This window comes from Cucurbita pepo, chromosome LG02, assembly GCF_002806865.2.
Source record: "Cucurbita pepo subsp. pepo cultivar mu-cu-16 chromosome LG02, ASM280686v2, whole genome shotgun sequence".
Taxonomy (NCBI): Eukaryota; Viridiplantae; Streptophyta; class Magnoliopsida; order Cucurbitales; family Cucurbitaceae; genus Cucurbita; species Cucurbita pepo.
Window position 1 is genome coordinate 11449354 of NC_036639.1, and position 24907 is coordinate 11474260.

At 35.2% G+C, this 24907-nt stretch overlaps 4 protein-coding genes across 5 annotated transcripts; 2 read left to right on the forward strand and 2 right to left on the reverse strand.

The window, feature by feature from the left end:
• Positions 1 to 1490: 1490 nt before the first annotated feature.
• On the reverse strand, positions 1491 to 8074 carry LOC111787829 (4-hydroxy-3-methylbut-2-en-1-yl diphosphate synthase (ferredoxin), chloroplastic). Its single transcript, XM_023667887.1, has 20 exons — positions 7876 to 8074; positions 7200 to 7428; positions 6241 to 6398; positions 5652 to 5758; positions 5468 to 5568; positions 5312 to 5388; positions 4919 to 5038; positions 4580 to 4810; positions 4189 to 4305; positions 3999 to 4073; positions 3842 to 3919; positions 3689 to 3748; positions 3537 to 3599; positions 3243 to 3387; positions 2988 to 3126; positions 2829 to 2906; positions 2591 to 2750; positions 2224 to 2322; positions 2027 to 2131; positions 1491 to 1900 (listed from the first exon to the last, which is right to left on the reverse strand). The coding sequence occupies exons 2-20, from the start codon at positions 7408 to 7410 to the stop codon at positions 1799 to 1801; spliced, it is 2226 nt and encodes a 741-aa protein (XP_023523655.1). The 5' UTR covers positions 7411 to 7428; positions 7876 to 8074; the 3' UTR covers positions 1491 to 1798.
• A 2252-nt stretch (positions 8075 to 10326) lies between these two features.
• On the forward strand, positions 10327 to 16982 carry LOC111787828 (leucine--tRNA ligase, cytoplasmic-like). The gene is made up of 4 exons (XM_023667886.1): positions 10327 to 10458; positions 11415 to 11534; positions 12950 to 14575; positions 14659 to 16982. Exons 3-4 carry the CDS (start codon positions 12969 to 12971, stop codon positions 16322 to 16324), a joined length of 3273 nt encoding a protein of 1090 aa, XP_023523654.1. The 5' UTR covers positions 10327 to 10458; positions 11415 to 11534; positions 12950 to 12968; the 3' UTR covers positions 16325 to 16982.
• Positions 16983 to 18117: 1135 nt separating this feature from the next.
• On the forward strand, positions 18118 to 18731 carry LOC111788752 (histone H4). The gene has a single exon (XM_023669230.1). The coding sequence runs from the start codon at positions 18215 to 18217 to the stop codon at positions 18524 to 18526; it is 312 nt and encodes a 103-aa protein (XP_023524998.1). The 5' UTR covers positions 18118 to 18214; the 3' UTR covers positions 18527 to 18731.
• A 160-nt stretch (positions 18732 to 18891) lies between these two features.
• On the reverse strand, positions 18892 to 22354 carry LOC111788751. 2 transcript variants are annotated; one of them, XM_023669229.1, is made up of 8 exons: positions 21960 to 22354; positions 21280 to 21765; positions 20489 to 20648; positions 20085 to 20376; positions 19943 to 20015; positions 19776 to 19866; positions 19525 to 19604; positions 18892 to 19448 (listed from the first exon to the last, which is right to left on the reverse strand). In XM_023669229.1, the coding sequence occupies exons 1-8, from the start codon at positions 22038 to 22040 to the stop codon at positions 19260 to 19262; spliced, it is 1452 nt and encodes a 483-aa protein (XP_023524997.1). In that variant the 5' UTR covers positions 22041 to 22354; the 3' UTR covers positions 18892 to 19259. The 2 variants fall into 2 exon arrangements, with proteins under 2 accessions (XP_023524997.1, XP_023524996.1); XM_023669228.1 differs by having other exon boundaries at positions 20085 to 20379; positions 21960 to 22353.
• Between the last annotated feature and the right edge of the window lie 2553 nt (positions 22355 to 24907).

Sequence of the window (24907 nt, forward strand, 5' to 3'; positions counted from 1 at the left end):
TTAGGGAGTTGTTAGTATAGATTTGATTAACGGTATATTTTATTTATTTATCAGATTTAGTTAGATATATATTTTTTCTATTTTTAGGTATTAGTTGATAGTTTGTATCCTATATAAACGTGGTAAACCTGAATGAAGATCATACTTTCGATCCCAATTCTATTTCTATTTCTCATTCTTAACATTATAAGATTCATGTATTACTTATCTTATTACCAAACGGTTTTCTAATATGGTATCAAATAATTTGGTTCAAAAATTAGAATTTTTCGGATGAATCAAACATAAAAAAATATGAAAATTCTTTAAAACGATAATCTAGTTATTATTGTATTCTCAATTGATTTTAAGATAAAATTTCATATTTATCTAACCGTTCTAACTTTTTTTTTCTATGGTTCAGTAGGACTCTTTTTACGAGTCGTTTTCTCTTGCTCTCTCTCAAAGCGGTAGAACTAATTGAGAGCGGTAAATTTCATAGACTTGACAAATGTACCAAAAATGATATCTCTTATTTATAGGGTCCAAATGCCTTTTAGAGAAAAATACATGAAACTTACAAAAAGACATGACTCAACTAATAACAAGAAAATTACTACCTCAACACTAACAACTTTATTAGAAATTCGAATGACCAACTTTTACATAAATTACACAAATATTTAAGCGAATAAGATAGATCGAGTAGTCTTAGTTGAAAATGGAATTACACATGGGTCCAACGAAACCTCGTAGTGTCATTAAAGTGGTCAAATGTAATATACAAAATCAAAAGATAGAGGGAGTATTAGAGTTTATTTTAAGAATGAGAGAGAGAGTATAGATGGGAGAAAGAATAAATTGTTCAAATTTTAAATTTTGAAAGTTGGAATTCTTACCGTTTTAAAAGTTCATATAAAAAGTTAAGGGTTTTTATAAAGAAACGTTTATGAGTTCAATTATAACAAATTATAGTTTGCAAGTGATATGTGCAATTTGCAATTTGTACAAATAAATCTAATTAAAAGGTCTTTATCATCCTCATGAATTTAATTTGCATTAAAGTTTCATTTAGTGCAAATCAAGCATCAATTTGCATTAAAGTTTCATTTAGTGCAAATCAAGCATCAGATAATGAAACTACACTCAAGTGAGGCTTCATTTACACTTTAAACGTTAATAACATTACACAATAATAATGATTTTTGGTATATAATGATTTTTCATACCAAGAATATGTTTCCAATATTTATTTAGAAAAGATTAATATATGTTGGATGAACACGACTCTCCACAATACTAAATTTGGATAGGATACTATAGGATCTCCCCCTTTCAAAATCGGACGTGAAAGTTTCTTTTCACAATAGTATAATATTGTCCACTTTGAGCATAAGCTTTTATGACTATTGCTTCGAGGCCTCGTACCAATGATATTCTTTGATTATAAACCCATCACACCAATAGGAGGATATTTTTTTTATTATAAACCCATGAACATTTCCTAATTCTATCCAACCATATTAACTATAATTAAATTAAAAAACTAAGGAAATAACAGCAATAGAATTATATGTGCAGGTTAGAGAATGATTTGCAACTCTTTTTTATATTTGCTATTTATTGGTGAGGGAAGTTAAGAGAGAGTCATTTACGTACCAATTGTGAAAGATGCTGTCTCTTTCAGTACTCAATGAGCAATGGTGGACACTAGTAACTTAACAACACAAATTAAAGCTGTGGTCTCCCCTCATCTATCTCTTTCCTCTTTCTTTTATCTACCGAACCAGAACTACCACGTACCACGTCGACGTCTCTCTCATTCTTCTGTCGGAGGGTCGACCCACCGGCCATGATCTTTCATTAGCTGGATTAGAGCCTCCGTTGCATGCTCCATTGCAATTCCACGCTTCACCACGGTCTGTAGAACACACAAAACTTCTTATCAAGATACACTACCAGTCAATGAAGATAAGAATGAAGTATAAGATACACTACCATACACTATCAGTTTGAAGTATAAGAATTAGATGCGACGGGACGTTACCTTCCCAACGTAAAGATCGATCTTTCCCGGAGAACCCCCAACATACCCAAAGTCAGCATCAGCCATCTCCCCAGGACCGTTTACAATACAACCCATAATTGCAATCTGATGACATTAGGAAGAAATGAAATGAAATTGAATCTTGCTGTTTTTACATCATCATCATTTAATAAAAGTTCAAAATCTGTGTAACTTACAGAAACTCCAGGAAGATGAGATGTCCTTTCCCGAATTTCAGCACTTATTTCTTGAAGATCAAACAATGTTCTGCCACAAGATGGGCATGAAACATACTCCTGCAGTGAAGTGTGTAAGGATGTAATCCAGAAAAAGTTATAATTTACTCAAAGGCACATTTGATAACCCTTTAATATTCAACTTTCGATTTTCCCTACGAGTTTTTCTTGCTGTTTTATTATCTACTTTCTAAGAATGATTTCATTATCGGATTTTGAAATCAGACTTTGACCAATAATTCAAATGTTTTTCTAAGAAATATAAAAGACATAGTAAAGAAATTGCGAGAAAATAAGCATAAATTTCATAAGAAAACAGTTTTCTTACGGTCTTCGTATTCCTCATTCTGCAACCCTGTAGCAAATTGAAGGATGCATTCCTTACGAAATCGAAATCCTTATCTGGGGCTTCTAACAGGACACCGTCTCCGAGGCCATCGACCAAAAGGGATCCCGCATTGGAACCAGCACCAATAACCAAGTCGTCTCTATAAGCAACAAGGGAAAATAAAACTCATTGCTTGAACACTTCAAATAATAATCAAGTTAATGAACAATTTAACTACCTGTGAATTCCCTTTGGAAACTGAATGTGATGAATCACAGGGAAGCTAAGAGCATTCTCTGATAGATACTCAAATAACCTGAAACCAACATTTGACAAGCTACTCAATGTTGCTCTAGATAATAAGTAATAAATTGCTCCTAAAGGAATATTATTATACCTCCTTGCAGCGTGCACTCTGCTCACTTTGTCTTCTGAATATGGTAAATCATGGAAAAGCATTGTAGCATCAATCTCTTTCAAGATTTCCAGATCATTGTATGGTTCATCACCTCGTACAGAAACAACCAACCGTGTGCCTGAGCAAATTCATTGACATGGGATGTTGCAAGGAAATTTGAAAAATAAAAAGAAAAAGAACATACTTACTGAAATAGAAACAAACGGAACTAACAGGAACAGGAAAAACACATACCTTCAGGTAAAAGTTTGTGAGCACCAGTGGACAACTCCTTCAGACTGACCAGAACCATGGCATTCGGCAATGGCTTTGTAAGTTGCTCAGATAAAGGAGTTATGACACCTATACTTATGTCTATCAGCCTTTTGAGAGCCAGACGCTGATCATGAGACAGAGAAAATCAAATTTAGATTCATCAGATGCACTTAGAAAAAAAAAAAAAAAAATTAAAAGCAACAACTTCTATTTGCCCCCCTCCCCACTCAGCAAAAATAGAAACGTATCAGAAACCGAAAGGGAAGTTCTTACACCATTAGCATCATCTACTGTAGGAAGCTCTCTCAGTAAGATTGAATCCACTGTGGCTAGATCCTAACCAAATTGACAAAAACTGTGAGGAAAAAGAATAGAAAGTAGAAAAGACTGGGATTATCTTATACAGAAACCAGAATAAATTATACCCTAAACGGCATGCCAACAACAAGCTTTGCTGCAAGAGATTTGTACAGGAGTTCTGGCACCTGGAGGTAGGAAAACAAGAAGTTAGATAGTTTCCACACCTTTCTCGTATTGGGATACCCCATGGAGCTGAAATTAGGAAAGTCTTAGTGCACCTTCAATTGATCCAAGGAAACCGACATGAGAACAGAGCCATCACGGTGCAAGACACCTCTATAATCCACCTCCTCACCCTGTATCACAATCAATCATTTATCTTAGTCTAAGAACATACAGCAGCAGGGCAAAGTACTACGATCATAAAAAGCTGACCTCCTTTTGCATGGGCAACTGGCCAGATCGACGCTGAAAAGTAAAATAGTGTCTGTGTTTTTCCTCGAATGGGACCTTATAGACAAGGAAAGATTTGTGAGTAGTGAGTACAATATTCAGATTAAAGAGATTATACATATAAGAATTACCACACAAAACAACAACAACAACAACAAAAGAAGGGTCCTACCACTCCTTGCTGAAGTTCAGCTGCTCTCATACCAAGGGTTGCCAGCCTTCTGCACGGATCTATCTCCTCCTCGGGTTGTTCTGTTAGAGAAACTCTAATAGTATCACCCAAACCATCCTGTACAACAGAAATAATTTTCTAAATGCTCCACATTGATATGGCTTCTAAATGTGCAAATTCTTTGGGGTATGTGATCAACCCAACCACAATGACTCGAAAGAAATTTGCAGAGAACTGAAAGAGTAATTGTCAACAGATTCTTTACAAGAAAATAGAACTCTTGAAAAAGGAAAACCTAGTGATATTGGGACCCAGAGTTTACATACAATTTGTGTGTGAAAGGCAATGATACGATATAGGACTATCAGCACTCCATTTGGTGACATTATACCTGAAGAAGGGTCCCAATGCCAATGGCAGACTTCATTCGTCCATCCTCACCTTCTCCGGCTTCAGTAACTCCAAGGTGTAATGGATAATCCCAGCCTTGGACATACAATTCAGATACAAGCAAACGATATGCCTGAACCATAATTACTGGATTGCTTGCTTTCATGGAAAAGACAAAATTATGGAAGTCCAACTTTCGGCATATTCTTGCAAACTCAAATGCCGATTCAACCTGTTAGGACTTGGGAGAACTTCTATTAATAACATCCCCATGCTAAGTTCAAAAAAGAAATCAAGAAAAAAAGGTTGTTTATAAAAATTTAGAGGAAAAATTGCTAACCATTCCCCTTGGAGAATCGCCAAAGTAGCTCATTATACGATCTGAAAGGCTCCCATGATTTGTTCCAATGCGAATTGCTCTTCCATACTTCTTACATTTCTCAACCAACGGAGTAAAAACCTTTCACAATTAAAACAGGAAAAAAATATTATCTATGGAGAAATTCCCCAACCCCATTATTTAAGAAAAGAATCAGGTTCATTATTGCAAATTTTACAAATTAAAAAACAAGTAATCACAATAATTTAGAATTTGTTGATGACAGACTATCCTGACCATATTGCTAACTGGTAACACGTGCCTTTTGTAATATTAGTTTCCATTCCCGAGTACTAAAATTGCAATATGCTCCAGCAACATATGAAGGGGGAAAAAAGTGAGAAGAAGTTTTACCTCCTCAATATGCTCAAGTTCTTTTTGATAATCATCCTCAGTGTACTCTAGCTTTTCAAATTGAGCCCGCCTATCAGCTGCATTAGACGTGAGCTTGACACACAAACAATCTTTCTGAAGAAATTATGCAGAATGTAAGTATTAGAAATAGCATACCAAAATTTCCAGGGTTTACACGAATTTTATCGAAGCACTCGGCAACTCTCAATGCAATGGGAGGAGCAAAGTGAATATCTGCGACCAGAGGTATATTATAACTGCAAAATAGAATTTTCAGAGACATCATAAATTATAGAGACCAAGCTCCAAAAAATGTTCAATATATAAATATTAAACCTACTTTTTCTGCACAAGGGTGTTCTTGATTTCAAAACATGCATCTGCTTCTTTCTTCCCCTGAACTGTTATCCGCACAAGATTGGCTCCCTTGTCAGCTATTTTCATGACCTACGAATACAAATTGGTCATCTTCAAAATTACAAAAAGTACATGACACCACAATATAAAGTATCAAAGTTTGTCTATCATGGTGATGTCTTTCTTAGTTGCTATAGACTTCAACATCCATATTGTCCANGTTCATCTTCAAAATTACAAAAAGTACATGACACCACAATATAAAGTATCAAAGTTTTTCTATCATGGTGATGTCTTTCTTAGTTGCTATAGACTTCAACATCCATATTGTCCATGAGAAGAAATCAAGAATAATTTGGACAAACTACAACAAGAACTTTTATCACATAGTTATAACCTCATTTGATTTTCAGCTTTCAACTCGTTCAGCACTAATAATTGCGATACTCATGTTCCATTGACTACAACATCTCACAATAAAATGAGTATCAAAGAATACTTTTATTGTCAGAATACTGATGAAGGGATTGCAAAATGAAAACATAACTGAAATAGAAGAAATATTAAAGTACCTGTTCAACTGTTCCAGCAACATCTTTTGTATCAGTTGTTGTCATTGTTTGAATCCTTATGGGATGCTCACTACCAAGGGCAACATTTCCAACCATCACTGTCCGTGTTTTCCTCCTGACTGTTTTGTTTAGGGATTCACAGTACTTTTGTCGAGGAACTGCAATGGAAGATGATTATCTAATTAAATAAAACCAACCTTTAAAGTACATTTTGGCAATACTTAAATAACATTTATCTTTTGCTCTTCAGAAAGTGAAGAAACGTGGATAAAAACGAAACTAGTTTTTTTTTTAACATCAACCACTAGTTTGCACGTGTGTAATGCATTGCTAATGTCCTTAGATCTCATCGCTATTGAGGATTCATTAAAGTCATCANTTAACATCAACCACTAGTTTGCCCGTGTGTAATGCATTGCTAATTTCCTTAGATCTCATCGCTATTGAGGATTCATTAAAGTCATCATGATTCAGCGATCCATTCTTACATGCAACAATAGGTTAACAAAAATATTTTTTATGACTGGTAGATGCTTTTTGCTTTTTGTCTTACCGGTACTCAATATATTTATGGGAAAAATACAATTCCTTCCTTACTGTTAAGGACGAATAATATATATTGAAAGAATTACTTATCAGTATCAGAACTCCTGTGCTTGAAATGATATCATCATGATTTTCTCCCTATTTAATCTTAAACATACTTTTGGTTAACATATACTTTTGGGTTAAGGATGATTTTTTAACCCATGTTCTCCATCCTACTTTCAAATGCTCCCACTTCGTAAATTGTTTAACAAAAGATCATTTTCTCTCTCAAATCGAGTCAGAGTGAACAAAAAGGCAACAAAAGTAAAATCCATATTTGACTTTCATGTCCTTTATTTGCCACCAAAAATCAAGTATAAGTTGGATAAAAACGAGGGCTAAATAATGCACATGCATTGTTAAAATTTTACCCAAGAGAGAACTCCCTTCCGATGCGGGCTGAAGCTCCGCAATATCAGGGCCAGAATTGGAATTCCGTATGACCAAAACCTTCCTTCCAGGAGACCTAATGCTCTTTAAATCAGAGACTTTTACCAATTGCAACCGCTTCGCGAATCCTAAGTTCACATTTCCGCCTTTCAACCCCGAAAGATGCGACGGTAGCGTTCCAACAGAAGTCATTTCAGATCACGATCGTCGCTACAACAAACCGTAGATTGATCAAGATCCAACTCAAATATAAAACTCAAACAACTTCTCCAGTTAGTAAAGCCACCGTCTCAGAAATACAAGTAAAACAACCGTCTAAGAAATGCATGTACCAAAAATTCATCATTCTAAGCAATAGCTGTCCAACTGAAAACCATTAGTACTTTTCCATAACATGCATCGCCAGAAAGGAACAAAAACAAAAACTAATAGAAAATTTCAGAATCCAAGGAGCTAGAAATGGTTATTAAAAAAAATTACAAAATTCAGTCCAAGGTACACACCTAAACAGACAATTTCACAGATCACTCCTCGAAGAAACAAAAAAAAATTACATAACTAGAATCGGAAAACAAAACAAAACCACCTCAAATTCAGCACGGAATGTTCAGCAAAAAGAAGAAGAAGATGAAGAAGAGTGGAGGAAACAACACTTACAAGCTTGATATTGCGAATTTGAAAGAGAAATCAATCTCCTAATGGAGTTTGAGATTGCGGCTTTGAAAAAGAAATCAGTCTCAAATTTGAGAGGAAAGTTTCAGAATGACGGAAGACTGAGAAGACGAAGAACTGGTGGTTGTTGCAGACCCGGAGCTTCTTCCCGGTGTGATCTCCGTGAAAAAATTGTGAAGAATTTCTGTATTTGAATTAATAAATAATTGGAAAATGAACACTAATTATTTAATGTAAAAAAAAAAAAAAAGAAAAAAAAACAAAACAAAACAAAAACCTCTCTATTTAAAAAAATTCAATATTAATTTTGGCATTTTCATAAACATTTTTAAACTATCATTACAAAATAAATTTATTACAATTTTAGGCAAATTTTGATTATTTTAATTAAATTTTTAGAAAATGTATTCAAACCTGTCAAATTTGACATCTTAACCATTTTTATCTTAATTTTAAAATATTTATAAAAAAAATATCAAATTAATATTGCAACTATATTAGTAAAATAATGGACAGAGATTAATCGTAATTTTTTATAATTTAGACAATATTTAAAATAAAAAAATAAATAAAATAAAAGGTGAAATAACGACATAAACGTTTTTCGCAGGTTGCCGGGGATGTATAACGTACGGGTGTGTTTCCACTATGTGTAATTACGATGTTACCCCTCGTATTTGATGAACATTTGTAGAATTGCCATTTTGCTTACACGTTTTTTTCGGTATTTGATATTGACGGAAGAGACGAATGGTCAACTCATGAAAAACGACGTTGAAATTTTTTTTTTCTTTGATTATTTTTTATTTCAATTTAGTGTTTTATTTTTTCCAGAAGCAAATTTATATAATAATTTATTCTATATTATTTAATCACGTGAGAGTTAAAAAGTGAACGTTTTTATATGTTTATTATTTAATTAAAATTTTAAAAATGTATTAATATTTATGTGATTATATTTTTTTTCTCTACTCCAAAGAAATATCAAATGAAGAATAGATTATCCTGGAGTTTGTCTTCAAGATTTTTAAAACGTGTTTATTATAAAGAGAATTTAGACCTATTCGACCGATGTCACGAACTATATAGTGACTCAATCTAATACCCATTTGTAATATTGTGAAATACTACTTCGATGAGAGAAGATAACGAAATATTTTTTATAAGAGTGTGGAAACTTGGTCTTAGTAGACGCATTTTAAAACTTTGAGGAGAAACCCAGAAAGGGAAAAACAAAAGATGAGAATATCTGTTAATAGTAGGCTTGAACTATTACAAATATTATCAAAATCAGACACTGGGTGGTGTATCAACGAGAACGTTGGGTTTTTAGAGAAGACAGGATTGAAATTTCTCCCGTGGTGAGAGGTGAATTGGATTTGAGAGATCCCACGGAGTGGGGACAAAAAAAAAACAGGTATAAATATATATAAATCTCTCCTTAATAAACACGTAAACAGTGGATTATCATTTAAAAAACAGGTTAAAATTCTGATCACCACTCCAATAATAATTTTTCTTTTTTTTTTAAATGAATAATTAAGTCTCTTAGTTCAATTCATTACCTAATTTGTTTTTTTTTTTAAAATGTATTAATATTTATGTGATTATATTTTTTTTCTCTATTCCAAACAAATATCAAATGAAGAATAGATTATCCTCGACTTTGTCTTCAAGATTTTTAAAACGTGTCTATTATGAAGAGAATTTAGACCTACTCGACCGGTGTCACGAACTATATGGTGACTCACTCTAATACCCATTTGTAATATTGTGAAATACTACGTCGATTAGAGAAGATAACGAAATATTTTTTATAAGAGTGTGGAAACTTGGTCTTAGTAGACGCATTTTAAAACTTTGAGGAGAAATCCAAAAGGGAAAAACAAAAGATGAAAATATCTGCTAATAGTAGGCTTCAACTATTACAAATATTATCAAAACCAGACATTGGGTGGCGTGTCACGAGAACGTTGGGTTTTAAGAGAAGACAGGATTGAAAGATCGCCCATCGTGAGAGGTGAATTGGATTTGAGAGATCCTACGGGGTGGGGACAAAAAAAAAAACAGGTATAAATATATATAAATCTCTCCTTAATAAACACGTAAACAGTAGATTATCATTTAAAAAACAGCTTAAAATTCGGATTAGCACTCCAATAATAATTTTTCTTTTTTTTTAAATGAATAATTAAGTCTCTTATTTCAATTCATTACCTAATTTGTTTTTTTTTATTTATTATTATTATTAAAGGGAGACGTATCTCTTATTTAGGCCTCAATTCAATGAGAAGTTTCCTTACAAGGAAAAGTTGCATAATTATACATTTTAAAATTTTATTAAATTAGAAAAATAAAACAAAAATATACGCACTGTGCCCACTGGTTTTTTTATTTTTTTTTTTATTATTATTTTTTTTTTTAACAAAAATCTCAGCCCACTTGGAAAACCCTAGCTGATCCACTTCACTTCGTCGTCTTCTTCTTCCCGCCCTGTCCTCCTCCATTTCTGCAGCCTCCTTCCTCCCAGGGGTTTTGCACTGATTTTCTACTGCATTGTTGCTACAGGTATTGTCCCAATCTTCATCTATATCTTTCGTTTTACTCGGACAACACTAATTAGAACTTGTTTAGTGAAACAATCGTAGCAACGGAAGTAAACAGCCTTACGGCAAATTGAGACCTGGTGTGTGTTCAACTGTTCTGATTCGAACATGAATTAATAATCCAATTCTCTTTTAGTTTTTAGCTTGATTGAGTGATTGACCTGACAAATTCAACCTTAATTATATTTGTATATTTGTAGATTATAGTTGGGAGAAGACGATAATTTATTTATTTATTTTTATTTTTTAAAAATTGAAATTCTCTCCCTCAATTACCGTTCAATAGCTAATGGTATTTTGAATTTATGGAAATAAGGGCATGAATCCGATTGGAATATGAACCAATCACTCTGGTAAGTTCAAACCTGTTTTAAATCTAAAGGTAGATGAACCAATCAGGATATTATGTGAATGTGGATTGTTTTTCTTCCGTAATGAAAAATTCAACTACTTCATTTCAGAAATTAAGATAAAAGGGTACACTAATTACGTTGAAGTGGGTAAACTCTGCATAAAAATTTTCTCCCACATTGTTCAATTGTGTATATATTTCTTTGGAGAATGAATTACGGTCTCCCCTATTTCCCTCTCATCTTCCTTTACACCTTTTTCTCTCGTCTTATTATTTAATACAAATTCTCCTAAATTTGAAGTTGGAGGACAAAATAGGTATATATTTAAAAGTTGAGGGAAAAATAGGAAGCTAAAGTTTCTCCTCATTGCAGCATATATATATATATATATTATAGATATAGATATACATTTAGCTTAAAGACAATAATATTTGACAACGGTTGATCATCTTATTATTATTTTATATTTTCAGAATTCAAGTATTTATTCTTCTCTGTTCTTATACTTTTAGGCCTATGTTGTAATCCGTATTTCATCTCATTCTCAAAACCATCTGATTTACAGGGCAAACACACTCTATCTCTCGTTGGTTTAATAATTTATCAGTCTCTCACTGGCTTTTTCTCATTCCTTGAAGAGGCTTTTACCATCTTCCACAAATCCGCATTCTGTTCGGAATATAAGGTACAGACATGACTTTAGTTTCCCTTCATCCCTCCCTTTGGAAGTTTCCCCGTTTGACGTTAAATCTGGGTGTTTGAAAAGGTTTTGTTCTAGTACTACTTCGTGTGTGTGTGTGTTTTATTTTATTTTCTATATATATATATATGTTTTTTTTTGGGGGGGTGGATTTATGTTGTTGAATGTTAAATGTAAGGGAATGACCCAGTTCATGAATTGAAATGTAAGGGAATGTTAAATGTAAGTATTCGGTTCACTTCCAGTCCTGTTTGCTTTGTGAGTATGAAATTAAATAAGAATATACTTTTTTTTGTGGGAGATTTTTTTTTCAAGATTAAATGCTGTTTTTGCTGGCTAAAACCATCTTGGAGTAGATACAGTTTCTACTTTGCTATGGGATTGTGTCATGTAGTCTTTTGAAGTATAATTTGATGTTTGGTCATCATAATTTGTAGGAATATCAAGTTTGATTTTGTAGTCTATTGTGGCATATAGTACAGGGTGACTTTTTAGGCTAGGCTTCAAGTGCACTTCCAAGATTTACTTTATTTGTGGTCATGAAGGGCCATGTAAATAATATGGGGCATAGAGGGAATGAGTTCTAGCCATGGTAAGTATCTACTTAGGATTTAATATCCTGCAAATTACCTTGGCAACCTAATATTGTAGGATGAGGCGGTTGTCCCCATGAGAATGGTCAATGTGTGCAAGCTAACCCGGACACTCATGGATATTAGAGAGAAAAAAAAAAAAGAAAAGAAAAAAAAAACTTCACATTCACTTCATAAAATTACTTTCTTTGTATCTTGGGAAGTTGTACCTATTTTAGTTTTAAATCTAAATAAGTAGAGTAAATTACACTTTTGGTCCAAGAGTTTTCACCTCTGTCTAATTGGTCCTTTGGCTGAAACTCAAGAATAAAATGTGTAATTTAGCCTCAATAATTATAATGGTTGAGAGCGGCATTGATTAAAATGATGGTTTGGANCATGTGTCTAATTGGTCCTTTGGCTGAAACTCAAGAATCAAATGTGTAATTTAGCCTCAATAATTATAATGGTTGAGAGCGGCATTGATTAAAATGATGGTTTGGAAGCAAAGACCCCTTAATCTTTGGAAGATTAATTTCTTTTTAAGTGATACCTCTTATTTATAAATTCCTATATCTGTTAACTATAGTCCCTTAAATTAAGATTAAAGTTGAATTAACTTTTCCGCCCCTCTTTATGGATTTAAATTCTAACATGCTTTTTTGTCTGTCATTCTTCTAAATGGGAGTGGATTTTGAAATATGTGTATACGTACAATATGCAGTCTTAAATGATGCATGGAAGTTAGTTATAATGATTTTTTTGTATGCTTTAAATTTTTAGAGTGCTTCCTATGCTGTCATCTTATGATGTTGTTGATGCCTGCAGATTTTTCTGTCTTACTGACATGGCATCGGAGTGTGGGAAAAGCTTTGCTCGGAGGGACAGTCTCCGAGAAATTGAATCAAAGGTTCGAGTTTTGTGGGAAGAGAATGATGTTTTCAGGGCTGAGGCATGTGAAACACCTCCTAAAGAGGGAGAGAAGTTCTTTGGAAACTTTCCTTTTCCTTATATGAATGGATTTTTGCATCTTGGGCATGCTTTCTCCCTTTCAAAATTGGAGTTTGCTGCAGCATATCACAGGTTAAGAGGTGCAAATGTCCTATTACCATTTGGTTTCCACTGCACAGGAATGCCTATCAAGGCCTCTGCTGATAAGCTTGCTAGGGAAATCCAACAGTTTGGTGATCCACCTGTCTTCCCTAGGCAAATGGAAGAGCAAGAAAACTTGAAAGCAGAATCCGAGGATGCAAATGAAAGTAACCCAACATTACCTGACAAATTCAAGGGCAAGAAGTCTAAGGCAGTTTCGAAGTCAAGTGGGCAGATGTACCAGTGGGAAATAATGCGCAGTTTTGGTCTGTCTGATAGTGAGATATCCAAGTTTCAAACTCCTTATAACTGGTTGACGTTCTTTCCTCCTTTAGCTATGGAGGACCTTAAAGCTTTTGGTTTAGGTTGTGATTGGAGACGATCTTTTATTACCACTGATATGAATCCATTTTTTGATTCATTTGTACAGTGGCAGATGCGGAAGTTGAAATCCATGGGGAAAATTGTGAAAGATGTCAGATATACCATATATTCACCCTTAGATGGCCAACCCTGTGCCGATCATGATAGGGCATCTGGTGAAGGGGTTCAACCACAGGATTACACACTGATTAAGATGGAGGTTGTGCCACCTTTTCCTCCTAAAATGGGTGTGTTGGAGGGTAGAAAAGTGTACTTAGCTGCTGCAACATTGAGACCTGAGACCATGTATGGTCAAACAAATGCTTGGGTACTGCCTGAGGGTAAATATGGAGCATTTGAAATTAATGATACTGATGTATTTATTATTACTGAAAGATCCGCCCTTAACTTAGCCTATCAGAAATTTTCTAGAGTTCCTGAAAAACCCACTTGCCTGATTCAGCTGACTGGTAATGATTTGATAGGGCTCCCATTGAAGTCCCCTCTAGCCTTTAATGAGATCATTTATGCTCTTCCAATGCTTACAATTCTCACGGATAAGGGAACTGGTATCGTGACCAGTGTACCTAGTGATGCTCCTGATGATTATATGGCAATGCATGATTTAAAATCAAAACCAGCTCTTAGGGCCAAATATGGTGTTAAAGATGAATGGGTGCTTCCCTATGACATTGTTCCCATTATTGATATCCCAGAATTTGGAGATAGGGCTGCTGAAAAAGTTTGCGTGGATCTAAAAATTAAAAGTCAGAATGAAAAGGACAAGCTTGCTGAAGCTAAAAGATTAACATATTTGAAAGGATTTACTGATGGAACACTAATTGTTGGTGAATTTTCTGGGAGGAAAGTGCAGGAAGCAAAGCCTATGATTCGGAGCAAGCTAATTGAAACTGGTCAAGCTATCCCATACAGTGAACCTGAGAAGCGTGTTACCTCCCGGTCTGGAGATGAGTGCATTGTAGCTCTTACAGATCAATGGTGACTATCTCTAACTAACTCATTAGTTGATGACTAAGCATATCATGATTGACCTAATAGTATTCTAATGGTGTTTTGAACAGGTACATCACATATGGGGAATCAGAATGGAAGAAGTTGGCTGAAGATTGCTTGGCCAACATGAATCTGTTTTCTGATGAGACAAGGCATGGGTTTCAGCACACACTTAGTTGGCTTAACCAGTGGGCATGCTCACGTAGTTTTGGCCTTGGAACGCGTATTCCTTGGGATGAACAATTTCTAGTTGAATCCTTGTCTGATTCCACCATTTACATGGCTTACTACACCATTGCTCATTTGTTGCATAATGGGGACTTGTATGGATCAGGAACCTCTGCAATAAAACCCGAGCAGATGACTGATGAAGTGTGGGATTTTGTCTTTTGTGGTGCTGCTGAACCAAAATCAACTGGTATCTCACGTTCAATTCTTAATAAGATGAAACAAGAGTTTGAGTATTGGTATCCATTTGATCTTCGGGTTTCTGGAAAAGATCTTATTCAGAATCATTTGACATTCTGTATTTATAATCATACTGCAATTATGCCAGAGCACCATTGGCCACGAGGGTTCAGATGCAATGGGCACATCATGCTTAATTCTGAAAAGATGTCCAAATCTACTGGGAATTTTAGAACTCTGCGTCAGGCAATTGAAGAGTTTTCTGCTGACGCCACACGATTCTCATTGGCTGATGCTGGTGATGGTGTTGATGATGCAAATTTTGTTTTTGAGACTGCAAATGCTGCAATATTACGTTTGACTAAAGAAATTGCATGGATGGAAGACATTCTACAGGCTGATTCTTCTTCCTTCCTTAGAAAAGGCCCTCCGTCGACCTATGCTGATCGTGTCTTTGAAAATGAAATCAATATTGCAGTTAAAACGACCGAGCAAAATTACAAAGATTACATGTTTAGAGAAGCTCTGAAGTCTGGTTTTTATGATCTCCAAGCAGCGAGGGACGAGTACAGGTTTTCATGTGGGGCTGGAGGCATGAATCGCAATTTGGTTTTCCGCTTTATGGATGTCCAGACACGACTTATCACTCCAATTTGTCCACACTATGCAGAATATGTTTGGAGGGAAATGTTGAAGAAGGAAGGGTTTGTTGTTAATGCTGGCTGGCCTTCGGCTGATTCTCCTGATTTAACTCTCAAAAGTGCAAACAAATACCTGCAAGACTCGATAGTTTTGATGAGAAAGCTTCTTCAAAAACAACTTCTAGGATCTAAAAAAGGCAACAAGAAGGGTGCTCCCGTCACATCCGTGATTGAGGACAAGAAATTAACTGGCTTGATATATGTGAATGAGCAATTTGATGGATGGAAAGCCGAATGCCTGAGGATACTCCGATGTAAATTTGACTCGACTAAACGTACATTTGCACCAGATAGTGAAATAATGGAGGCACTACAGAAGAGTTCAGTTGGTCAGGCATCAGACTTTAGACAAACACAGAAGTTATGTATGCCATTTTTGAGGTTTAAGAAGGACGAGGTCGCTGCACTCGGGGTTCATGCCTTGGACTTGAAGCTTCCTTTCGGGGAGATCGAGGTCCTTAAAGAGAACTTGGAGTTGATTAAGAGGCAAATAGGTTTGGAAGAGGTGGAGGTTTTGTGTGCGTCTGATACAGATGCTATTGCAAAAGCTGGAGCTCTGGCTTCATTATTGAAGCAGAATCCTCCATCCCCAGGGAATCCTACTGCTATTTTCTTGACAAGTTAGACAAAAACATTCCAGGCGTTTTTGGTGAGTGTTGTCTTTCTGACTATGCTTGCTACTTTTGTTTGAATCTATGCATTTTTTTTATTTAATTCTAAATTCCCCATCTTATAAAGAGAGAATTTCTTTTGGACAAAAAAAAAAAAACATTTTTTAATTTCAAAATACAGAATTATGAACTTGATTATAGCTGCATACCAAATTATAATTGTGAAGATAGGTCCAACTGGTTGTGTCCCCATTGATTTGTTACTTTAGTGAACATAATTTATAGTTTCTTGCAGCATCCTGTTTATGTCAAAGTATGGGGTTCATGGTTTTCTGTTTAAATTCTACAACGCATGCTCGTTACTCGAACTCGTCCTTCTCTCATTAGCAATGTTATTCGTACAGCTTCGAGTTTGAGCATGTTTTAGTTTTGCTGCCATGAAAAAACTGCTAATTTTGAATTGTTAGGAGCTGATGTTAATGTTATTTTGTTTTCTTTTTGTCAATGTCTTTGGGAACGATTTGGTCTAACTCGTGCTTGTGGGTGTTGGTTTTTGTATTTATCAGCTTGAAACCATTCTTTTAGATTGGAACTTGTTCTTGTAACTCATTGTGGATGTTTTGGTTGGTCGGATTGTTATATATTATATATAGACACATACATGTTCTTGTATATTCTTTATTTTTGTTCAATAAAACAAAAAATCAGTTAATGTTCATCCGAGAAAAATCATGTCGAAGATGAAGTTCAGATGATGAAAAGTTGATCATCTTTCCTCTTTATTTCAACGAGCTTCCTATTGTTAATCTCTCCTTTACAAGCTTACAAATTACTTATTATTATTATTATTATTATTATTTATTATGTTAATGATTATTAAAATGACTTTCATTATTTAATAATAAGTTCTGACAAATTATTAATGAAAGACACATGTTCACTATCTTTCTTCAACAATTTTTGAGATCAAGTGAACTTCNCTAACAATTTTTGAGATCAAGTGGACTTTTGTGTAGGTTTCGAACCTATATGAAATTCTGACTATCTGTCAGAGAAATGGGTCTTGTTGGATTTTCGAGAAATTCTTCGATTTCTTTCGGGAGCGAATAATTATTCATTTGCTTCTCACGTTCTTGTAAATAGCCGGGACATTAAGGAATGTCTAAAAAAGCATTTAGAGAATCAATCTGATTCTATCTTTGAGGTGAAATGCTAATATATTCTTTTGGTGTTTGAGGTTTTAAAAATGACAGGTTCGATTATAAAGGTTTGAAAATGAAATTGATTTCTATTTAGTCCAAATACTTAACGGATTCAATTCATTTTAAAAAAATGCATATTATTAAAGTTCATTAGAATATGTTTACTATCGAATTATTGTTAAAGTTCTATTAAGTCGATAAATCATTCTAAAAGGTATTAATTTACAAAACTCGACAAAATAGAAATTAAAAATTAAATTCAAATTTTAGGATAATATAAAATAAATAAAAAAACGTAGAAAAGATTTGAACTAATTTATAATAATAAAAATGGTTATAGTTATTTTATTTTTCAAGAAGTTTAAACATAAAATTAAAAAAAAAAGAAAAAAAATACAAAACAAAAAATGTAATCTTATTCGGAACTTTATAAATTTCCTTTTCTTACAAGTCTAGAAAGTCCTCCATCCGCGAGACGCATCCATCCAACCTCTAACTCACAATCCATGTGAAATCGGACGGCCACGAAACAAAATCCTTTGGGTACACGGATCGCCATCCAACGGCCATCCTTCCATCTCATTCTACTATATATGTAACCACTCTTGTCATTAGATTCTCACAACAACAGATTTCGAGTCTTTTTTCATCAGAAATTTCTCAAAAACTCTCAAATCCTTAGAGGAAGCGGGAAAAGCAGCAATGTCCGGCAGAGGCAAGGGAGGGAAGGGCCTTGGAAAAGGTGGAGCAAAGAGGCACCGTAAGGTTCTGAGGGACAACATCCAAGGAATCACGAAGCCGGCGATTCGGCGGTTGGCCAGACGAGGCGGCGTAAAGCGAATCAGTGGCTTGATCTACGAAGAAACTCGCGGCGTTCTTAAGATCTTCCTCGAGAATGTCATCCGCGACGCCGTGACCTACACTGAGCACGCTCGACGGAAGACCGTCACCGCTATGGATGTTGTGTACGCTCTCAAGAGGCAAGGTCGTACTCTCTACGGCTTTGGAGGTTAGGTATTTTAGAACCTAGGGTTTAGATTTGGGGGATTTTATGGTCATGGTGGACTGTATGTGGAAACTTTGTGCTGGTTCTGGATAGAAATTGTACAATATTGTTAGTTTTGTATGTTTGTTTCAATCAGTACTGTGCTAATTGTTTCAATCTGAATTTGAATATCTGCTTTTGCTTAATTCGAACCTGGTTTTCGATTCTAAGTTCACGATGTGTCTGATAGTCTCGAGTGGTGTAATGAATTCATTTCTGATGCAATTTCTAGCAACAATCTTCCAATGAAATTGAAAAATGCTTGTTCTGATTTTTGCATTGTTATACAAATTTATTTAAATCTTCAAATGTTTACCACAAAAGTAGAATAATGTATGTTACAAGAGAATTTGTTCATTCTATAAAGCACTCACATCAGGAAGTGAGCAATACAAATCTACATAACATTAACTCCCACAAATGCATTCTTCAGAGCACTCTCAAACCATAACTAAACAGATCATTGCAAACTTGGCTCAACAAAATACCATGAAACAAAAAAAAAAAAAAAAAAAAAAAAAAAAAAAAAAAAAAAAAAAAAAANTATGAAGCTAATTCCTCATTTACTTCAAAATAACACAACTTTCTCATTTACGAGTGTGTACCTTAACCAATCGAGCTAGCTAAATCACCTATAGTTTGAACTTCTGCTATTGTTTCTGTTGAATTTACCTATCTGGGTCGGGTTGGTATCAGTGTCGTTTATGATGCACTCGACGTTCTAGGAAATTGCCCTGGTCGTGTGATCATCTGTGTTTGATGTTGCTCCATTGAAGCTTGCCATCTTCTTCTCCATTTGATAAACTCAACTAGAATTGAAGTACCACTCATCACGATTCCGAACCCGGTAAAAGTTGCAAGAAGAATAGATAGAACTGGTTGGATGGCAACCTATGAGAACAGATACCAGCTTTAAAATGACATCTTAAAGTGGCATATAAAAGATTCATGTGCACAGAGTTCTCACCAAGGAGTAAAAGATATGTGCGAAGAGGACGACGAGCGCGAACTGACATGAGGCGTACACCCACACGAATCTTCTCTTCACTGAAATCACATTCCATAATAGAATCATAATCAAGTTATGCCAACAAGTTCCAAAATGAAAACGATGAACACTAATGGCTGCAAAATGGCAACCTCAATGGTTGTCGAGCGCCAAAACGAACAAAATGAGAAGATTAGATATAGATTATGCAACATTATTAGCTTGCCTACCCATAGTTGACGAGGTCATGGATGAGAGCAGTCCAAGTACGCACGAAAAAGGCAGAGATATCGCGATTGCACCGCTACCCATCTTACCGACCTGATAGACAGCAACGTTTTCTTCAACGGAACGTACTAAGAATTCAATGTACGAACTGTAGAAATGAAAAATCTACCAGAAGTTGCTCGAGAAAACAGAAATAGGCAAGCATGCTAACGATGACGAGCACGGGAACTTCCTGCCAGACCCTGAAAAGATTTGCATATTCAAGTATTTGCAAATGGAGTTTCAAAGCTTCAAGTGACAAAACAAGAAACCTGTATCCATGAACATCTTCGTGCAGAGCTCTGATCGCTCCGGTGTTTCGAGCTCGAATACTTTGGATCCGTAACAGAGTAACGGGTAAGTTTCGGACCTCTTCCTTGCAAATATCACATGTCTTGTTGCCCTTGATGCTAAACCATTTAATGGCACAGTCCTTATGAGCCAAAGCAAGCTCACCTTTGCAGCAGCATTCCATCTTTAGCGTCTCGCCGCCTTCACAGAGCTCCACCATACAGATTCTGCAAACAGCCTCTTCTTCAGGTATGTCTTCGCCATTATTATCTTCTTCTGGACCATCAAATTAAGTTTTAAAATCAACTTTTTCCCTAATATCAGTATGAATAAGTACCAAAAGATGTAAATTTTCAGTATTTGATGTTCTTTCATTGAATCATACCAGCTTCCTCTATTGCTGTGTTTAGCTTTCCACTTCCTCCCTTCACAAGTGGTGTTGAAGGAATTACACGGAAAAACGAATCCATCTTCGTCAAGGTTCTCTCTTTATCGTTCACGGGGACCGAAAGAGAGCGACATATTGATCGTTGTGCTCCTTTTCCCTGCACAAAACACAAATATTGGATCAATTTCCACAATTTGGGAACTACGACTCTTTACAATGTTATGATATTGTCCACTTTGAGCATAAGCTCTCGTGGCTTTGCTTTTGGTCTCCCCAAAAGTACTCCTTACTTATAATCCCATAATCAACTCCTTAATTAGCCGACGCGAGACTCCTCTCCCAACAAAGTACGCTCCTTGTTCGAACAAAGTACACCATAGAGTCTCCCTTGAGGTTTATAGAGCCCTTGAACAGCCTCCCCTTAGTCGAAACTCGACTCCTCTGGAGCCCATAAACAAAGTACACCCNCCTGAGGTTTATAGAGCCCTTGAACAGCCTCCCCTTAATCGAAACTCGACTCCTCTGGAGCCCATAAACAAAGTACACCCTTTGTTCGACACTTGAGTCACTTTTGACTACACTTTCAAGGCTTGCAACTTCTTTGTTTGACATTTGAAGATTCTATTGACATAGCTAAGTAAAGGGCATGACTCTAGACCATGTTAGGAACCACGACTATCCTCACCTCAATGGTATGATATTATCCACTTCGAGCATAAGCTCTCGTACCCCTTAATTAGCCTATCTGAGACTACTCTCCCAACCATCCTCAACCTAAGGATACTTACAATTGGGTTCGTAGCGCCTCTACTTCCTCCATGTGCCGATTCGGGATTCAAGTGAACGACGGGAGTAACAGGCAATGATGAAGTCCTCTTTATCCTGGGAGTAAACATTTTCGTGAGAGACAAGGACCTAGCTATTGAAGGCTTCTCTTGAGCCCCATGAGATGAACCTTCAAGGCCAAGGTTAGCAACCTTCTCAATGTCTGAAGAGCTTCTATGGATGAAGCTTAGCTTAGGAAACAGACTTCTTATAGATGATTTGCCTCTTGATGAAGGCGGACCAGGTGACCCAGATCCATTAATTCTCACATCAGAAGGGCTTGGTGTCAACAGAAAATTCACTTTCCTAGGAGTTTGAGGCATCTTTATAGCATGAAATTCTTGAGGGGACGAAACGGGTGTTTGAGACGGTATCTCCAGGACAAGATTCGGCTTCTTCCATTGATGAACAAGCTTTTTCTCCTCACTAATCGCAGCTTTGCCTTCATCCTGGAAGAACAAATAAGAACATGATCGAGCAGTTCAAAGAAGAACAGAATGAAATCAGAAACAGGGTATTGTTCGAAATTCTCTCTGTTCTAAGTTATCACGATTCATCATTCAATCCTCTTGAAAACACGACGAAAATTCCAGTAAATTACTCAGAAAAGAACGAAGAAAGAGGGAAAAAAACATCACCAAACCTTTTCGAGAGGAATTGAAATGGTTCCATCACGTGAACCCACTTCACTCCCTTCAGCAACAAGCTTATCCCTGTTTTCCATTAGCTTAAAATCCACAAAAGGGATAAACCCAGAACTCAAAACCAGCTAAAAACCACGAAGAACATGCAAATTGGAGAAGATTTGCACAGAAAAGAGGGGGGAAAAGAGAAAAAGAGAAGCAGGGGAGTGAGTTAAAACTGAGAGAAGGGGAAAATTGAAATGAAATGTATCGAGAAAAGGATGAAAGGGGAAGTCCCAACGGTGCATTTATTACGGAAGGTGGAGGGAAAACATGGCCTACTGACGCCACTGCCACTCTTCTAACAACTCGCTCGCGCTCAGACCATAACCGCTCAGCCTTCTGTTAAGCGAATCAGATTCAAACACACGCAGAGGCACTTTTAAAGCTTAAAGTATTACCCTTCAAATTCACGAGATTTTAAGTGGTCTTTAAAGAGACTGTTACTCATTGCTATGCTTTGTTTTAGTTTTTTTAAAGCTAATATGTTGTCTTCTTCAATTAAAGTTTCGTTTTTTCTTGGTTTGTGTGTAGTAAAGTTTTGGGGGTCTACGATTTTAATCTCGTATTTATCTAATCTTTCGTTTATTTTCGATCAATAGGTCAAATGTTCATATTCTCGTACTCTTTGGATCTTTGATGTTTTGTAAGAAATACATGTAAATTCGTTGAGTTTTGCTCGTTGGAGTAAAAATCCATTAGAATATTGAATAAAAGTTGATATGATAGTGACCTTGAACAATACATCGATAACTACGAAAATTAGCATATTTTTATTTTTTTTTGTTTAAGAGAGAATTTATGTGAGATGTCACATCGGTTGGAGAGGGGAGTATAGAAACCTCTCCCTAACAAATTGTCTTACAAGTGTGAGGCTGACGACGATAGGTAACGCGGACAATATCTACTAATCATGGGCTTAAGTTGTTTCAAATGGTATTAGAGTAAAATATCGAACGGTGTGCCAACGAGGACGTTACCACCTGGTTAGAGAGGAGAACAAAATAGATACTTGTTAAATTCTAGGCTCGTCAAATAATTGGATGGAATTAGAAGAGTCATATATTTCCTTTTCTATTTTTTATGCTAACATTTATGGATTTCTATAATTAGTTAGGTTTTAATTACACTTAATTAATTTGTTTTTTTAGTTAAGGTGGTTGGAGGTTGTTACTTGTAACTTTGTGTCATGTTTTTTTTTTAATTAATTAGTTAATTATATATATATATATATTTTTTTTTTTAAAAAAAAAAACTTAAATATAATCTAAAATTATTATGTACACTGCTGAGATGCATTTCCATTACTCACTTTTGGACCTGTGGCCTAAGTGAATTACCTTGTGGCACATGCGTGTGTCACAGCGGGGCGAGCGTGCCGAGACGAGTTTCTCGGGCGACTTTCTTTGAAATGAGTTTTTCAAGGACAGTATCGAGCGGTTCGGGTGTGCCGGTATTTCGCCCCAACCCACGTGCTGGAGGTTGCTGCATACTCTCACTATCCGGTACGGTATCCGTAAATGACACGACATGGGCACGGGAGGGCCAATGCCTCGATAGAACCCGGATGGATGAATGTTTGGGAAATCCCGATGAGATAATTGACACGTAGGCCTGTTCTCGATGGCATGACAAGTGAGTTGCGATGGCCGACGACACCTTGAGACTCGAGATGGCGTCAAGACATATGGGCTATGTCGATGGAGATCGAGATGGCAAGATGAGAGGCGATGGTGCATTGAGAGACCTTGACCCCATATAAATAATTGATTATTTATATCTTTACAGTTATTTATTGATTCTTAATATTGACATCAAAATTTTCAATTTACAGTATATATCGATATATTTATAAGTATTTTAATTTTTAGTTACGATCGTATCATGAATATTTATACTTTTGATAAGATTCCTATGATGTCGACTATTATATTTTGAACTCGGATCTCATGATTTATATATTGAAAAAAGGGATAAAGTTAAAAGAATAAACTTAAATCTCTCTCACTTTCAAATAGGTATAAATTATTCCAAAGTTTTTCAAAATACATTTTTGAAGATATTTACACGTACATTTGAAATTGGATTGCCACCTAAGCGAACCGAGGAGCGTTTTGTTTAAAAGAAGAAAAACGAAACTGAGCCCATTTGAAATTGTTGGTCTCTTACAGCGTTCGGTTGATGTATGCTCTTCTCTCGAACCAAATCAACTTTGAACGTTAGAGAATATAAGGAAGATCACCACCTAAGCGAACGGACCAAAGAGACTTCGCTTATTCAAACCGAACAATAGCGGCTTAAAACTCAGTCTATCATGTATAGCATTATTACTTGATCGACATATATTAAATTTTTTAAGGTTGGAAATTCAAATTCTCGTACACACATTATTGTACTAAATATAATTGAATTAATAGGCGGTATTTTTATACCTATTTAAATTTAAGTGAAAATAAATAAAATCGAATACCTAATGTATTATTTCATAATGAAATGAAATAATTTTACTAAAAAAACACAATAAAATGTAATAATTATATATTTAATAAAAAAAATATTTAAATATGTCATGTTAATATAAAAAAATATATATATATTTTTGGGGTTTTTAAGAAATATTGAAGCTTACTATTACAAAGTTTTTTTATTAAAAAAATTCTTAAAACTTTTTATTCAAATTTCAAAATTCAAAAAACAAAATAGAAATTTCAAATCATATTTTCTTTCCAAAAAGTCTTTAAAGAAAAAAAGAAAAAGCAATTGAACAATCCCAAATTTCAAAATTTAAATTTTAAAATTTAAAATTTATACTTTTTTATTTATATTAGAGACTATTTAGTTGGTAGACGTAACATTTAATAAAAGAAATTACTTTTAAGAATCATATTTTTTTAAAAAAAAAAAATTA

Coding starts and splice junctions, on each gene's coding strand:
- LOC111787828 (XM_023667886.1), top strand. CDS start 12,969: ATGGCATCGGAGTGTGGGAAAAGCTTTGCTCGGAGGGACAGTCTCCGA. Junction 14,576..14,658: donor GTAGCTCTTACAGATCAATG/GTGACTATCTCT, acceptor TGTTTTGAACAG/GTACATCACATATGGGGAAT.
- LOC111787829 (XM_023667887.1), bottom strand. CDS start 7,410: ATGACTTCTGTTGGAACGCTACCGTCGCATCTTTCGGGGTTGAAAGGC. Junction 5,039..5,311: donor AACTTGAGCATATTGAGGAG/GTAAAACTTCTT, acceptor TAATTGTGAAAG/GTTTTTACTCCGTTGGTTGA. Junction 3,749..3,841: donor TTTCCTTGGATCAATTGAAG/GTGCACTAAGAC, acceptor TCCTACCTCCAG/GTGCCAGAACTCCTGTACAA.
- LOC111788752 (XM_023669230.1), top strand. CDS start 18,215: ATGTCCGGCAGAGGCAAGGGAGGGAAGGGCCTTGGAAAAGGTGGAGCA.
- LOC111788751 (XM_023669228.1), bottom strand. CDS start 22,040: ATGGAAAACAGGGATAAGCTTGTTGCTGAAGGGAGTGAAGTGGGTTCA. Junction 20,016..20,084: donor GAAGATGTTCATGGATACAG/GTTTCTTGTTTT, acceptor AAATCTTTTCAG/GGTCTGGCAGGAAGTTCCCG. Junction 19,605..19,775: donor CATGACCTCGTCAACTATGG/GTAGGCAAGCTA, acceptor ATGTGATTTCAG/TGAAGAGAAGATTCGTGTGG.